Source organism: Rhinolophus sinicus, linkage group LG11, assembly GCF_036562045.2.
Source record: "Rhinolophus sinicus isolate RSC01 linkage group LG11, ASM3656204v1, whole genome shotgun sequence".
Taxonomy (NCBI): Eukaryota; Metazoa; Chordata; class Mammalia; order Chiroptera; family Rhinolophidae; genus Rhinolophus; species Rhinolophus sinicus.
In genome coordinates, this window is record NC_133760.1 from 23,223,709 (window position 1) to 23,240,641 (window position 16,933).

Genomic DNA, 16,933 nt, shown 5'->3' on the forward strand with positions numbered 1-16,933 from the left:
GCCATCAGCCAGCGTCGCCGTCCGCGCTCAGTTTTGTTGAACGAGGTGGGCCCTACGTAACTTCCGCTACGTACCTCCGCGGGCCCGCCCCAGCGCGTCGTAACCCAGGGCAACTGTCGCCCTCTACCAGCGAGGACTAAGCTGCCTCGGGATCTTCCACCCCACTGGCCCCACGTGAGGGTGTGAGCAGCGGCGGCAGCTTCCCCGCGTCCGGAGCAAAGCCCCGCACCACTCCACGGGCGGCAGAGCGAGAGGCCTGCCCAGTTCGAAAAGCTGCGCTCTGAGGCGGAGAGACGAAAGGGAGAGGTAGCGCGGCCTGGGGAGCAGCAGCACGAAATGGGTGGGGCAGTGGGAGGAGCCGTTGAAAGGGCGTGGCATCGTGAGGGAGGAGCCAATGGAGGGAGGGGAGGGGCTTGGTGGGGTAAATAAGGATGTTTTGCTGGAGGGGTTAGCTCTTGAAAGAAGAGAAGGTATCTTTTGTGTTATGGTAGGAACTACTGGAGGAAGGAGAGGAGGTAGATGAGGAAGAAGGATGGCTCTTGGAAGAAGGGGAGGAGGCTGCAGGGAAGAGAAGAGCCAGGTGTGAGGTGCCTGAGCTTTAGGAGGGACAGGTTGGGTGTATGTGTTTGATGACATGTTTTTATATAGATTGTAAGCTGTGTGAGAGCTGGGAAGACGGGCATTGTTTTATTATTTTATTGCCAGTGTTGGGCATCTAATAATAGGCAGTTAGTGAATAAATGAATGTGAGTGGAAAAAGCCGAAGAGTTGGAGACTGGGATTGTAGTAGAACTGGTCCGATCCAAAGAAATAGCTGTGAGAACCACCCGCCTAGGAATCATTCTATGAACAATCAAAGCTGCTGTGCTCTGTGGGCACATAATAAGCACAAGGCACAAATAGTAAACGTGGGGAGATAAGATTTATGCTCTTGAAAATGTGAACAAATCGTACAAGTTGGGTGGTGTATGTGCTTCAACTTTGAGGCAAAGGTTCAACTCCTTGTCAAACTGTTCCAAAATTGTGAATTAGATTGAAGTCCCAATGTCGTTTTTCCTTTAGAAACTGTATTACCAGGGGTCAGCATGCTCCAGCCAATCTTCAAGACCTATTTAACCAGTTCACAGGAACGAAGCTTACTTAGCTTTGTATTAAGAAAGTTAACTTCCGCTGCGGCTAACAATGTTTCTATTCACTGATTTCTTTATTCAACACATTGAGAAGGATCCACTGGAACATCCATTCAGAATTCCGAGTGAGGCTGCCAGAAACCCATCTTTCCCTGGCTGAAATTCTGACATAGATTAAAAATTCCTTGAAACTTCAAACTTCTAGGAAGATGGGGGGAGGTGTGGAGACAGGGTGTAGAGCCAGGGAAGTAGTAAGGAGTTTTGAAGAATTTCAGCCTGCCTTTGACATAAACAGCCAGCTTTTGACTTAAACACCCTGGGTTTTTCACCTCTCCTGACCATCAACATTCCCCCCACCAAGTGTAGGAATCTATGGTAAGGCTTTTGTAGTCTGACTATATTGACAGCAATGGCAAATACTGTGTATGGCTCATGTACTACCACACTCTTCTATGTTTATTCCCTAACAGACATCATTAATCAATCACAGAACTCTTTCCTCTAGTGGCCAAGTCTTAAGATCCTTCTCAATACAACACCCGAGGTAGCCACTACTTGTTTGGAACTGACAATTGGAACATGTTCTTCATCCCTAATGTAGACAATAAATGTAAAAAGAAATTAATAGCCATTAATTTAAGGAAGTCCTGTAAATTAATTAATAAGGAAGTACCTGTAAACTTCCTTAACTCTTGGTAAGATTTGTTTTTGTTTCATTAGGATTGCCTAAATTGATGGATCAGGCATCCTATAGATGAAATTTAGAAATGTAGGACAGATCATTGTAGAGTGAGATGAACTTACAGCTGGTTGGATAATTAGTAAACACCCAAGTACTAGGAATATCCACAGGGCATTGTCCTTTACCCTTTCCTCGCCAACATTTGTATCAGTGATTTAAATGAAGTTACAGAAGATACGTCCATTGAATTAATGGAGTCTTAAAGTGGGAATGGGAAGAAATGGCCAAACTGTAGGATGTCAGATTCAGAATTATCTAAGCAGGTTGGGATGATGGTCTTTGGACCACCCCAAAAAGAAAATTTTAGAAAGGATCTGATATATTTGGATGTCAACAGCTAGTGTCACGTGGGGACTCATGCAGGGTCTGTGCTCCCGCTCCCCACATAAGAATGCAGGATATGGTGAGGCCAAAAAGGAACATACACGGAGCCATAGATAGGGGAGTCATATCACTATAGTCTCGCTGGCGGCTGGGTGGGAGAAACAGGAAACAGGAGCCACACGATCCGCAACCCTTACTCCACCTCTTGCTAGCTCAACCACCATCTTCTTGCTAGCCCCCATTTTCTGCTAGTGTAGCCAGTTATATTAGTGGCCTGTGGCTCACTGGTTACAGCTGACAGCCAACTAGCCACAGCTGATAGCCATCCAATAACAGTTGATGGCCATTTACTACCCAAGCCAGCACCTTTCCACGTGAGGCCGAGAGCCTGGAAACCGCACTACTGGCTCCGTCCCCACAGCTAGCTAAAAAAAAAAAAAAAATTAAAGGAAATCAGCATCATGGATATGAACTGAAGAAGAAGGGATTATTAACAATTCATGTGAAAAAAAAATCTAGAAGTTGTAGTTGACCTCAAGCTCAGTGTTAATCAAGATTGGTATATAGAGTTTCAAAAAAACATAGCCATCTTTGTTGAATTCATAGATGTAGATTTCAGATCAAAGGGAGTCAGATTTCAAACAGACACTTCTAGACAGACTGAATTTAAAGTATTGCCCTCATTTCCAGATACTACATTTTAAAGACATTGACAAGTAACTGCATTCTTAAGATAAGGGAATTTGAGATTCTTGTCTGAAGAAATGGTAGCTGTCTTCAGATATTTTTGGCATTATCATATGCTGTGTTTGGGAGGAACGCCAGGAAAGTAGCAAAATTTGCAGGCTTGCAGATGTCTTGATTTGAGAACATTCTAGTCTTAAAGCTGCTGCTGGAATGAAAAGAAGCATGTAAAGTAATAAGTTCTCAGTTATTAAAAGTACTTAAGCATGTCTAACAATAATGCCTGACCCCAGGTCATGAAGATTTTCTGTTTTCTTTTAAAAGTTATATAGTTTTATGATTTATATTTAGATCTAGGATCAATTTTGAGTTAAAAAAAATTTGGCATCTGGATGGCCAGTGATTGGAACACTATAGTTGAAAAGACTATCCTTTCTGCATTTAATTATTTTTGCATCTTTGTCGAAGATCAATTGGTCGTGTTTGTGTGAGTATATTTTTGGGCTCCCTATTCTGGCCCATTGATCTATGTGTCTCTCCATTCACCAATATCATACTGATTCCTGTAGCTCTATGGTGGTTTTTAGAACTGGGTAGTGTGATTCCTCCACTTTATTCTTTATTTGCACAATTGTTATACCTATTGTAGTTCCTTTGCATTTCCTACTAAAGTTTAAAACCAGCTTGTCAGTACACATCGATAAGAAATCCTGGTCTAGATTCTAATCTTGATATTCAGCAGTTATACTTCCAACTTCTTCTTTAAGATTGTCTATCTATTTATTCTTAGGCCTTTATATTTTCATATACCGGGGTGCCAAAAAAATGTATACACATGACTTATATTCATCTTTGTTATCGGTATATATTGAGTATTACAATTTTAATACAGTTTTTTCCTTTCTTAAAATGTGTATACAATTTTGGCACCCTCTATACATTTTAGAATCCAAAGAATTGAAAAAAGTTTTAAGAAAAGAATTATCATGCTGTAGGCACATAGCCTTACCTTTCCAATATCTACAACTTCCCATTCCCGGGGGCCCTGGACTGTCTTCAAGGACCATTAATGTCCACATTTTAGGTAATAACGTTCTTAATACATAAGAACTGTTTGCTTTGCATGACGCATCTGATAATAGCAGACTAATGTAGTACCAAGACATTACTACTGGTCACCAAAATCTGGCTTCCTTTTCCCTCTGGAGATTTAAGAGGAAGTGTAATCCACTCTTCTCCTTAAAGTTAGGCAATGCTTTGTGAATTGTTACAGCTAATGGCCTGGGGATTGAAGTCTTATATTACTTCCAGGCAAAAGCATCTAAGAGTCAGTTTGTGATTCCCTATATTCGCCCTCATAGTTGGCTATGGTTTCCCCATTATGGTGCCTCTGTTAGTTCAATTCCAGAGTGAGGATAATATGGAACAGAGTCCATGACATATGATAGACATGTAGCATATGTTAGAAATAAACTTTCATTGTTTTTTCATCACTGGGGGGAAAATTAGAATTGTTTGTTATTGCAGCATAACATTGCCTGTCTAGATTAATACTAGGTAGTGGAAGCTAACAGACAGTGCCATGCCAAACTGAAGTGTACCCTGGTAGGCCTGCCAGGGCAACCCTTTTCCAAAAAGAACCTGGCAGCTTGAGCCATATCTAGGGCAAACAAACTACAAATAAAAAATTCAGAGTTTTATTGGGCTTTTTTAAATATTAGGTTGGTGCAAAAGTAATCCGGTGTTTGCAATTATTTTTAACCTTTTAACCTAGATCCATTTCTAACTTCACTTTCATTGAAATGATAAAATAACCACATTATCACCCTCTTGATCAAAGAAATACAAAGTACCTTTCTATACTAATATGGCATCCTTCTGTCTCTTCTTGTGTCTTCTGCTATCCCTTAGTTTCTCATCATCTACTAGCCTTTTGGAAATTTGTGTTCTTGGTCATGTGGTCTCTTTTTTTCACATAGGTTTTACTTTATGCAACATTACTTATTTTGCAAGTAGTAGATATGGTCATTGTCCTTAGTTTACATTCATTTCACCCCCTCCCATCCCATTTTAACTTTTATACAACACATGCATGAGATCAGCAACATAAAATGTGCCTTTTTCTGGACTCCATTGTAATATTGGTATGCCTCTGCCACTGGCCCTTTATAATTTAATAGAAGTCTTTGTTCATTTCAGGAGCAGGATGCTTTGTATTCTAAGTTACAGATTGGTTTGGGTGTTAAAGCTACATTGATTTTGCAAGATGTATAACAAAGAGGCAATTGGTAGTCTCTGTACTTCTCAGTTAATTAAAAATCTGCATGATCATAATACAGTGTCAGAGATCCAAAAGGTAATGTCTTTTTTTTTCTCCTTCATTTCTAGCCTTCCTTTTGCAGTGCAGTAAATTCAGTGAGATTGCCTTGGGTACTTTGACTTAAGAGTAATTGGACAAATACTGACAGAGTTGTCTAAATCATCTTCATAAACTCTATTCTCTGATTTTTTTATACCTTTGTGGTACACCTGTTCTTTTTCCATAAGTCCTTGTGCAAAGTTTTTATTCTAACTTAAAATTATACAAACTGTGTTGTCTATTCTTTGATGCATTTATTTCAGCTGACTTACTGTGAAGATTCATTGTACACTCACCTTCACCATTATCTCACAGTTCATCTCTTGAACCGTTCTGATAACATAATGGCTTAAAAGTTTTTGTTATGGAAGACTTCACGCTTACATAAAAGTAAAGTGAAGAATACAGTTAACCTCCATGTCCTCATACCCATCTACAACAAACAGCCAATTTATGGCCACTTTTATTTCATCATATAATCTCTAAGCCCAACCCCCACAACCCCCACACTTCCCATACTCCTTTCAGGATTATTTTGAAGCAAATCATAATTGCTTATGTTTAATTGGTAAAATAAAATAAAACTATGTTACAGTTTTGTGTTTTTCTGATCATTTCCTTTCCATTTCTGTCTTTAAATGCTACTCGAAGAGATATTTTTCTAGATCATAATGAATTTCCATAGGCTCTGTTTCATAGACTCTTATTCATCTTCTTTATTTCATTTCCAAAATATCTTAAGTTCCTTGATCAGTTTTTCCTTGGGTTTATTCTTATTTATCCAAGCATGCACTTTTGGATACATTTTCTTCTTTGTACATTTTGGTTTGAGTCCCTTCAGTAGCACACATCATAGCCCTTAATACCTTGTGGCCTACGTCTGTGTGCCTTCCTGCTTTGTGCTCCAAATCCAATTTCCTAGTTGCAAGTACAAATGCATTTTCCCATGGTAGCATTTTCATTATGATCTTCGTGTTTCCGTAATGTGATTTTCTTGGAAAACATTAATAAGGATTTTGATGTATGCTTTATAACAGTGATTCTCAAATTGAATCAGGTTGTAAAGCTCATGGGAAGTCAAGAAGTGGAATAGCATGAGGTATTGATTTACTTCAAATCTGTAAAGCAGGCATAATTTTACAGAAAACAAGTGTGTCATATCAATACAGATTTCTGCATTTCAACATAAAAGTCAAACTGCATGTAATTTGTAAGAAGTCACATATCTACTCTTTTAGGATCTTCGATTGCTTCTTGTGCATTTCTATTTGTCATTTCTTATATGAGCTGGAAGACAAGAATGGCCAATAAAACTTGAAGGCACATTTTTAGGAGGAAAACGTAAAATTAAGACCATTCTTTCCACTAACTGAATCTTTTTTCTAATTAGGAAAAGACTGCCAATGTTGTTTTAGCAGTGGAGCATTTTCATCCAGCTTGAAGAACACCAGGGTTCCAGAGGACCACCTAGCAATCTGGTATGGAGGAGTCTGACCATTTGACTAAGAATACTGTGTGTACTGACTCCAAGATGATTCTTAGTTTTCAGTCATAAGGAGTCAGTATAGTTCCCATGATCCCCCATAAAATAAGTAAAGTACTTGTAAAAATGTAGAATTTATAACAAATGTGTAAAGTGCTTATAATAGTGCCTGGCACATAGAGCTATGTAACAATAAGTTTTATTACTACATTATTACTGTTACCTGGGTTTCTTTTGGCACTTTGTAATATCATGTGACTAGGACCTCTAATGGTGCCCTCACTCGGTCCAACTCTACTGACTCCAAAATAGGGGCTTACCCAATATTGCATCCTGGGCCTCTGCTGTTCCTCTCTCTGGATATACAGAGAAAGAGGCAGAGATAAAGACTTTCCCTCAGATTTCAAAATTCTCAAGGCATGTGGGAAGTATTAGGTTGGTACAACAGTAGTTGTGGTTTAAAAGGTTTAATTGCAAAAACTGTGATTACTTTTGCACCAACCTAATAGTAGAAGGTGCTGGGGATGGTTAACCTGAAAGAGAAAAGAATACAATGGAACTTTTGCATAGGGCTGTCAGGAGGCTGAGGCAATGGGCTATCTCTGGATCAATGATTCTTCAACCTTTTGTAGGGACAGACTGCTTCGTAACTGAGGCCGGCCCTTCCCTGAAAAACTGATTGAGCATCTTCAGAGGCATCATAGACCTCCTGAACCCCATCCATGGATGGGAAGGCTTCCCATCACTGAGCCTTGCTGTGGAGGGCGAAACTAGGACCAAGGAGTAGAGGATGGTAAAACGACAGGGAAAGCAGTGTTGGTTCAATATAAGGAAGAACTTTCTAACAGAGCAGTAGTTCTCTAAGTTTGCCAGGTTTTAGAATCACCTCGGGTGATTTGAAAAATCATGAAGGCAAGGCTGTGCTCAGACCGGTTAGAATCAGAATCTTTGTGGGTGGGGTCTGGGTATTTTTATTTTTCGTAAAGCTCCCCAGATGATTCCAAGGTGTAGCCAAGTTTGAGAACCAGTAAATTAGAGCACTTTGCATTTGAGCAGGGTCTCTAAGTAGTGAATGCCTTGTCAGTGGAGATACTTCAAGCACAGAACATTTTTCTTACTGATTTGAACATTCTAAAGCTCTTTAATCTCTCCTAAGCAGTATCTATTTCATTACTATAATAACCTCAAGTTTAAGTTTGTTTTATGATTTAATGAACAGCTTTGCTTTTGATTCTCTGCTTTTCCCCTTTCGAATTATATACATGCGTATTAAGTCTGTGGGGTTTTGGGGGTACAAATGTAGTTGTAATTCAGAAGAGTACAAGGTTTAGGAGCTTCTTTGTCCTGGGCAGTGACTGAAGTGAAATTTCATAATATGAAAGGATTGGGCTGGTTTGTACAATCTGTCAGGTCCTTAATCTTGTTTCTGTTTGTAACCAAAATAGCCCTTCTAGTTTTTAGTTACTCGTAATAGAAGTTTCTTCCTTTCAGATCTCATTCTTTTCCTCTGATGTCATATTGTAAAAAGATTAGAATGTCCAAAGATATTTGACCTTCCATAGGTAAATGGAACTTTATTACCATCAAAATGCCACTTTAAGCCTAAGTGAAAAAGCTGAAATAGTAATTGAACAGATACTGTTATAAACAGTTACTTACCTTCACCTCAACGGAAAATGAAAAATGTGGGTTTCTTGGGGTGAGAGAAAGCAAGGTGTATGATCCCCAGTGGACTCATTACAAGCAAGAACTTCCTCAAGAAGGCACTGGCTGTTCTTTAGCACTCAGCTGGATCATTGTCAGTCACTGCTTAGGCATTAGAGCAGGGGTGTCCAAACTTTTTTCAACGTTTTTCACCAAGGGCCATATGCGGTAAAATACACAAACAGCCTGGCCACTTACTCGAGGTGAAGTACGTATTGCCTCACCTGGTTTATTTAAGTAAACTAAATATATTTTTGGAATTTCCTGCGGGACAATAAAAAATGGATCGCGGGCCACAGTTGGCCCGAGGGCCACAGTTTGGACACCCCTGCATTAGAGTTCATCTATGCAGCTTGTGGGGTCCCCAGGAGGAACTCATCTGTGGGAAGGTATGATAATCATGCTCTTTTCATAGATGAGCAAACAGACCCAGAAAAGTAACTTACCCAAGGTCATGCAGCTAATAAATAGGATTGGAACCCTGGCTGTTTGGCACGGGAGTGGTCTGTGCTCATAATCAGGATTATAACCTTCTTAACCCTTTGACTGGATTATGAATGCCAAGTCCCATTTTTCAACCTGGAAAAGCATTAATTAAAGATAGATAGTATCATCATCATCATCATTACCATCACCACCATCATCACTGTTACCACCATCCACTGTACTAATTTCCTAGGACTGCCATAACAAAGGGCTACAGACTGGGTGGCTTATTGTCTCACAGTTCTAGAGGCTTAAACCCAAAATCAGGGTGTCGGCAGGGGTTGATTCCTTCTGACGGCTACAAGGGGAGGATCTGTGCAGGCCTCCTTTCTTGGCTTGTAGATGGCCATCTTCTCCCTGTGTCTCTTCACATCTTCTTCCCTCTATGCATGCTTCTACATCCAAATGTCCGCTTTTTATAAGGACACCAGTCATATACGATGAATTAGAATGAACCGATTGACTTAGTTCAGACTACATGCTCCAGCAGTTTCTGCAGAAGCCTAAGGATCCCCAAGCCGATATCCAGAGTTGTTGGGAAGGGAAAGAGGAGGAGACTGGGGTGCATTAGTGACACACACCCACCGCAATTCTCTTCATGTTAGCACAATATCATTTGGACATTTTTGGAGTGGAAGGTAGGGATGCTTAAACCTACTTTACTTACAGTAGTCTGTACCCCATCACGAGGGATAGAGGCTGTGCTAACATCTTCCTCTCCTCTTTTCTTCACTCCCAACTTTGATCTTTAATTAAATCCATTAGTCTGTAATTAAAATTAGCCTTATCTTTGATAATGTCAATAGTTGACAATGGGTGGTTTTATATTTCTTCTCAGTTTATTTCTGAATGTCTTGAAGAAGATATTGAATTATTGAATTGCTTTTTTAAAAAAATGAATATTAAAAACAATTCAATCCGCGTTTCAAACTACAGGAAGAAGATGTTAAAAACTTTAAGCAACCACCATAGTAATCACAGTAATGGATCTCTGCCAGAAAAATGAGACTGAGTTAGAAAATAGCGAAAATAATGAAATTCAAAGCACAGAAGGAACTGAATTAAGCTACACTTGTCCAGATGAAAAAAGAGAAAAGAATCATGTTTGTTGTCTTCTCAATATCAGTGACATTACACTTGAACAAGATGAAAAAGCCAATGAATTTCTTATTGGAACTGGATGGGAAGAAGCAGTGAGTACCTTCTTGAGTTAGCTCCCTTACACATTAGTGTTTTGATGCAAGCCTTTTCTTTTACTTGTTTTTCAAAAATAGTTACTATTACCAAAAAATGTGTCATCAATGAAATATAGAAACCTTTGGAACAGAGGCAAGATATTAATAATGAGATTAGTAGTACCTTTTATTTAGTATTTATGGCCACCTAGTATTGGCAAGCACAGTGCTAAATGCTTCACGCACATCTCCATTCCACCTCACAGTCGCCCTATGCGGCAGGTATTACGAACAGTCTCACTTTTTGGACAAGGATACTGAGGCATCCAAACGGTGAAGTAATGTACCGATGGTCAGCCAGCCAGTGGCCAAGATCTGGACTCCAGCTCCTTAACTACCAAACTTCCTGAGAGTTCTTTCCTGGAGGTTCCACTCAGAACCCTGTGAATTTATTCTTCAAATATTCTTCAAATCAAAAATAGAATCCTAACTTTAGAACTATAAGGGAATTTGGTCTAATCCAGTGATTCTGAGGCACCACTTGGCAATATCACAACTGGGGGTAAGGGGCAGGGGATGCTACTGGCATCTAATGGGTCCATGCCAGAGGTGCTGCTCCACATCCTACAATGCCCAGGACCGCACCTACCACAAGGAATCATCCAGCCCTATCTTAGTTGGGCTGCTTTAACAGAATAGCATGGATAGGGTGGATTAAGCAACAGACACGTTACATCTCACAGTTCTAGAGCGTGGAAGTCCAAGATCAGGGTGCCAGCATGGTTGGGTTCTTGGTGAGGACCCTCTTCCTGGTTATGCCCTCACATGGCCTTCCTGTGTGCATACAAGTAGAAGGGGCCGGGGAAGAGAGAGAGATATCCTTATCTCCTCCTCTTCTTATAAGTACATTGATCCCATCATGAGGGCTGAACACTCTTAACATCATCTAACCCTGATTACCTCCAAAATACCATCACACATGAGATTAGGGTTTCAACATAGGAATTTTGGAGGGACACAAATGTAGAGTCCATTAACAAGCCCCAAATGTTGGTAGTGCCAAGGTTGAGAAATCCTGATCCTCTTGGTTTATTTTATAAATATGGAAACTGCGGCCAAGATGAGGCAGACTGACTCACCCAAGTCCACCAGACAGTTGAAAGAATCATGTCTTCAAGAGCCCTGCTCTAACACTCTCTCTACTGTACCGCCCCCCCACTGCCACCTGAAGCATTTATGGCCTTCCGTATGCACACTCCCCTGCCAGATAAGTCAGGGCTATAGACAGTCCTATTTAAAAATTTAAAATAGAAGTTTAGAGGGCTCATTTTACTACTGAAGAGAACTACTTTGAAATACGCAGTGAAGGGTTGTTGGAATGGCCCTGCCTCTGCTCATCCTCTCCCTCTGGCCCCTCCCTGCAGCGTTCTCCCTCGGGATGGGAAACAAAGCCTGGTACAAGAAGTACAAAGAAGGCCTGGTAGGAAGGGACAAGGATGGACCGTTGTGACTTTATTTGTATGTAATAGTTCCAAATTCATTCAATGTACATCTGAAAAAATACAGTCAGCACATCAAGGTGGCCATTTACAGATACTTGCTTAGTATCTTAGTATTAACAAATTCTATTGCTAGTATTGTGGATTTACAAATATTATTGCTTTAGTATGAGCCTGAAGTAGGTATTAAAGGTTGAAAGAAAACAAAAAGATAAGTCTATTTAAAGAAAAATATCAGTTCAAATAGAATGGCCAACATGGGGATGTGGCCATAGTTGGGGCGGCTAGAGTTTGGGCAGCTCAGCTGAGAGTAACACGCTGCTTTATTTGCAGGTTCACGGCTGGGGAAGGACTTGTCCAACTGCCTGCATCTGGCCCAGGAAGAAGCTTAAAAAAGCGAAGGTGGGAGGAAATGCCAGCAGCTGCTTACTCTGTATCAGTCTCTCCCAAGGGAGCCCTGAGACCAAGCCTCAGTCTCTGGCCACGAATTTGGAGGAGGCAGGCTCAGAGAAGTCTCAAGGCAGCCCCTCCCAGACTCAGAGACTCCCCCAAGGTTCCGCCACTGCTGCCAGGGAGATTAGCAAGATCTGCTTACCCTCCTACAGTCAGAGAGAGAAAAAAAGTCTGCAAATAACGGAGTTTATTTGGTGCATGGAAGAGTGGGCCACCCCTGAGACTGGGGGCAAGGACCCCAGCGGAGGCCCTGACAGAGGTCCCCCCATCTCAGACGCCTTGACTTCCAAAACCCTTTTAGTTCTGCCTCCCCTGAAGGCTTCAGTCCCAAACAGCTTGGATGTTCTGGATCAGAAGAGTAAGAACTTTCTCTTGCAGCCGGAAGAGAAGGTGCTGAGTGTGGGAAAGGATGAGTATGTGGCTTGTGCATATGGATTGAAAACAGTTGACAGGAATGATGGAAAGAGCCCCATTGAGCTGGCCAAGCACCTTAAGGTCAGCTGCACACAGCCTTTCGCTCCCCCGGGGGCCAGGACATCCCTGCTGGCCAATCCTGAGCGGCGCTGCCTGCACTGGCCCCTCCTGCCTGACACAAACCTGCTCTGCCCTCCCAACCCCAACAGTGTTCCCCGTCTCACCACCTTGCGGCTTTTGCAGAAACAGGGAATGCAAAGCTACAAAGCCAAACTCACAGCCAGGGAGCCGAGACCTCCCATGAATACCCAAAAGTGTGTTCTCAAGGAGGCCAAGCAGGAAAACAGGCCCCACACATTGGAGACCCATGTGTTCCCAAGACCTGCCCTGCCGTTCCTCACAGTGAGCAGAGTTGTTATTCCCATCTCCACTCACAGACTCCTCTGAGTTGCCACAATACAAATCCCTGTGAATAAGCACCGTTTGAAAGTCCTTCATCCTCTCTCCTGCCCCCATTCTCTCCTCTCCCTTCTCCGATACTCTTCTTCCTCTTTCCCTCCCTCCCTTTGTCCTATTTTTGTAGTAGAACCAGAGGAAATTGAACCTCATTGTATGGGTTTTGATTTATTCTCAAAACCCCCATATTTATGTGCTACCTGCCTCTGTTGCTTAGTCATTTACAAAATGCAAACTGGTAATGCCAGTCTCATCCTCTGCCTGCCTTACATCTCCTCTCCCACTGGAAGCCAAGTGGATAATGGGAAATCTGAAGAGCCTCCATCAGTGATGCCCCCATGTCAGCCCCAAGCTTACTGGAAAGGGCTCGTTCTGCCCCACCCCAGTGCCTTAAGTTACGTATACCGGGCTTGTTTGGACTAAATTATTTCCCAGTCTTTTAAACCAGGCAGATATCTGTCTGTTGCCTCATTTTCTGTTACAACAAAGATCTGAAACATTGCTTTAATAGAAAAATCCAGCCTGTGTCTAAATGAATATCCTTGCGTCCAAGGTGAGATATCCTTACATCCATGGATATACCATATCCGTTGTATCCTATGTGTCCAAAGTGACATATCCTTATATTGTAGCCTCTTGCTAGTCTGTCTGGGAAGTTTTAGCCACAGTTCCATAAAATCCATCTTGGGAAGTGGGTTAAGAATAGTTATTTGAAAACAGTGTCACTGTGATTACTGTCACTCCACATCCTTCCTCCATCCTTACTTTGCATCTGATATTTGGGAATTCTACAACTCCAGGCAGACACTTACAGAATGGGGCTGCTACTTTCTCCCTTCTCCTGTCTGGTCTCCCCCCTCATTTATTTCATTGCATATTTCCTGAAGTTGTATATAAATTAAACATTTGTAAATGAGTTATATTTTAAATGCCAAGTGACGATGCTGTGTAGAGAAATGCTCTGAAAAAAACATTTTGTAATATGAATAACCATTTAGCTGCTCTATAATTACAGTTTGAATTTGCTTAAGATAGGTTGCACTTGAACTCTGGACTGTATTTGTAAACATCTTTCCATCATTTGTCTTTGTAATGGCTTGTCTGTTAGTTTAGGTGTTTTCATTTTGTTGGTTTGTTTTTATAAAACACCAAAAGTGCAGAAATGATTATAATACAACAGTCATTAAAAGGTATAATTTGCCTACTTAGGTTGGACACTTCTTTACAGTCTAGAAGCAATTTTTAGGTTCTGTCCATAACTTCTCCCCTGAATGAAGAAACCGTCTGGATTCCAGCCCCCAGAGGAGGCCCCGATTTCCCAGTTTCTGGACAGTGGAGGTGTTGGACCCAGTACTGTTTGAGGACCCCTCTAGCTATGGCAGCTTGCCCACCTAAGTCAGTGGTTCTTCAAGCCCCTTTTTATAAGCAGCAGAATAATGAATAAGCTCAATATGTGAAACAGTCAAAAGTATTTGATTGGGAGGGAAGGGTATGGACCAGCATGAGTGAGGGGTGGGGCCCCAATACTCAGCCTAGATGTACTTACTTCCGAGATCTTGAGGCAGTTTGAAAACACTAAATTACAAAAGAATATTTCTTTCTTGAGAAGAACTCTTATTGAGATAGGGTTGTAAATTCTACAGATTTTGGGGTAAACATATAGTAATAATTTAGAATTAAGAGGAGGCCCAGTCTGAACAAAGGAATGACCTAATTTACTAAAGATTCATAGTATCCCTTTTGAGCAAGTAATTAATTTGGCCAACAAAATATTGAGAAAATTCCTCTGTGAATACATAAGAATGTTGTGCAGTTGGCATCTCTTTGTTAGGTAATTATTCAAATACCTGATCAAGTCCTTCTGGGATCTTACTTGCAAAATGCAAACTAGTAAGAGTGAAGACCCATCAAACTCCAAATACCATGTTTCCCCGAAAATAAGACCGGGTCTTATATTAATTTTTGCTCCAAAAGACACATTAGGGCTTATGTTCAGGGGATGTCATCCTGAAAAATCATGCTAGGGCTTATTTTCCGGTTAGGTTTTATTTTGGGGGAAACATGGTAACAATCTGCCATGCCCACAGGATTTCTGTACAATTTTTGAACAGTTATTCATTAAAGGAAAATAAATGATCCAGCTATTTATATTTGATCTGATCAATACATTCAGGAAAACCACAAATCTTATTAGCCCAGGTTTAGCTTGTTTCTCTGTGGATCATGTCACTCTAGGCCTTGTCCCACTTTCCATTCAGATTAATCAGGACGTCCAAACTGGCCTTTGATGTCCAAGTCTAGATAAAGGCTAAATGTTTACTAGAATGCAGTCCCTATTAGTGTTCTAGGTCGCTAAGAACACTTACAGGTGAAATCTTGCTGTTTTAAGGAGTCAAGCACAGAAGGTGAACGGTCTTCTTCCTACCTCAAGGTGACGATCTCAATTAGGTTTTGGTTCCTCCAGTCCTTTCCAAATCATGCTTTGGAGGGCTCTGTGTTTTATCCCTCATTTATTTTGGATGTCTCATTAGTAACTTTCCAAACTCCTCTATTTTCCTTGAAAACTTAAAAATCACCATGTGGAATTGTGGCAGCCCCTGACACAGGGCTCCTACAGCACCTGAGGTCACCTACTGGGTGAGGCTTGGCTGTGGCCTGGGGGTGCTGCTGAGGGTCTGGCTGAGGCAAGGGAGGGGCCAGAGGGGCGGGAAACTTTTTTCTCCCATTTATTTTCAGCACCACAGGAAGTTTATGACTGGTTCACTAAACCTCTACATGTGAAAGAACCGTTAGCAACTTCATTTGTTTTAATCTGCCTATGCTCTAAAGAAAACTAGTAATCTCTGAATAAAGGATGGAATTTGGATAAATACCATTGGTCCTGATATTGTTCACTGGTCCTGATAACTCTTCACTGCGAAGGCTGTTTCTGTGGCTATTCACCCCAATTCTCTTGACTGATTTCTGTAATGTAATTTCAGGAAAATGCAATGTCAGAGAGAGATTTGTCATTATGGTAGCTACTTATAGAACTTTAAATCTGAAGAGTTACTACTTAGGCACATATCTCGTTAGAGATTGATTTAAAGGGTTTTAATATACCACACCTTACAAAAAAAGGTGAGAAAAAAAATGATACCAGCTTATAATTCATTAATAGTACTAGACACTCAAATATAGCTAAACAAAAATTTTCATAAGGGCCGGCCCGGTGGCTCAGGCAGTTAGAGCTCCATGCTCCTAACTCCGAAGGCTGCCGGTTCGATTCCCACAGGGGCCAGTGGGCTCTCAACAAGGTTGCCAGTTCAATTCCTCGAGTCCCACAAGGGATGGTGGGCAGCACCCCCTGCAACTAGCAACGACAACTGGACCTGGAGCTGAGCTGCGCCCTCCACAACTAAGACTGAAAGGACAACAACTTGAAGCTGAATGGCACCCTCCACAACTAAGATTGAAAGGACAATAACTTGACTTGGAAAAAAAGTCCTGGAAGTACACACTGTTCCCCAATAAAGTCCTGTTCCCCTTCCCCAATAAAAAGAAAGAAAAAGAAAAAAAAAAAGTAAGTCCTTATCCTAAAAAAAAACACACAAAAAAAACAGTTTTCATTTTCTGAAATAATTGACTATTTCGCTGATAAACTAAAAAAGAGTATCACTTGTCTTAATTTTGTTTTTCCAGTCTTATGTCCTGTAATATTAACTTGCTTGAGAGTAAAATACCAAAAATTAATGGAAGGACCTTGGCAATAAGCTTCTCCTATGCTAACCTTCATTATTTTTGAATTTGTGGATTTAGAACAAAATTACAAATATATTTATTAGTAAAGCAATATAAAATTTAGTTTTTTTCTGAAGTTTGTTGAAAGAAATGAATGAATATTGGTACTCTTCCAGTTCCAGTATTATAGACAGCGCTTTTATTCATTCATAGGTTGGGCACTTGCTCCTTTCCAACACGCATATTTTTAAATGTAGTTCCCAACAACCTGAGAATCCACTTCATTTGCTCGTTAGCCTGCTTC

The 16,933-nt window shown here is 40.9% G+C and overlaps 1 protein-coding gene across 2 annotated transcripts; it reads left to right on the plus strand.

The window, feature by feature from the left end:
- The first annotated feature begins 57 nt into the window (after positions 1-57).
- LG11H16orf46 (linkage group 11 C16orf46 homolog) lies at positions 58-16,459 on the plus strand. 2 transcript variants are annotated; one of them, XM_019711088.2, is made up of 4 exons: positions 58-306; positions 6,630-6,717; positions 9,849-10,105; positions 11,920-16,459. In XM_019711088.2, the coding sequence occupies exons 3-4, from the start codon at positions 9,896-9,898 to the stop codon at positions 12,898-12,900; spliced, it is 1,191 nt and encodes a 396-aa protein (XP_019566647.2). In that variant the 5' UTR covers positions 58-306; positions 6,630-6,717; positions 9,849-9,895; the 3' UTR covers positions 12,901-16,459. The 2 variants fall into 2 exon arrangements, with proteins under 2 accessions (XP_019566647.2, XP_074170632.1); XM_074314531.1 differs by lacking the exons at positions 58-306; positions 6,630-6,717 and adding an exon at positions 7,154-7,515.
- The last annotated feature ends 474 nt before the right edge of the window (positions 16,460-16,933 follow it).

What these genes read in the sequence shown, in the direction of transcription:
- LG11H16orf46 (XM_019711088.2), top strand. Translation starts at nt 9,896, where the DNA reads ATGGATCTCTGCCAGAAAAATGAGACTGAGTTAGAAAATAGCGAAAAT. An exon ending in GAACTGGATGGGAAGAAGCA is followed by an intron (nt 10,106 to 11,919) that starts GTGAGTACCTTC and finishes CTTTATTTGCAG; the next exon opens with GTTCACGGCTGGGGAAGGAC.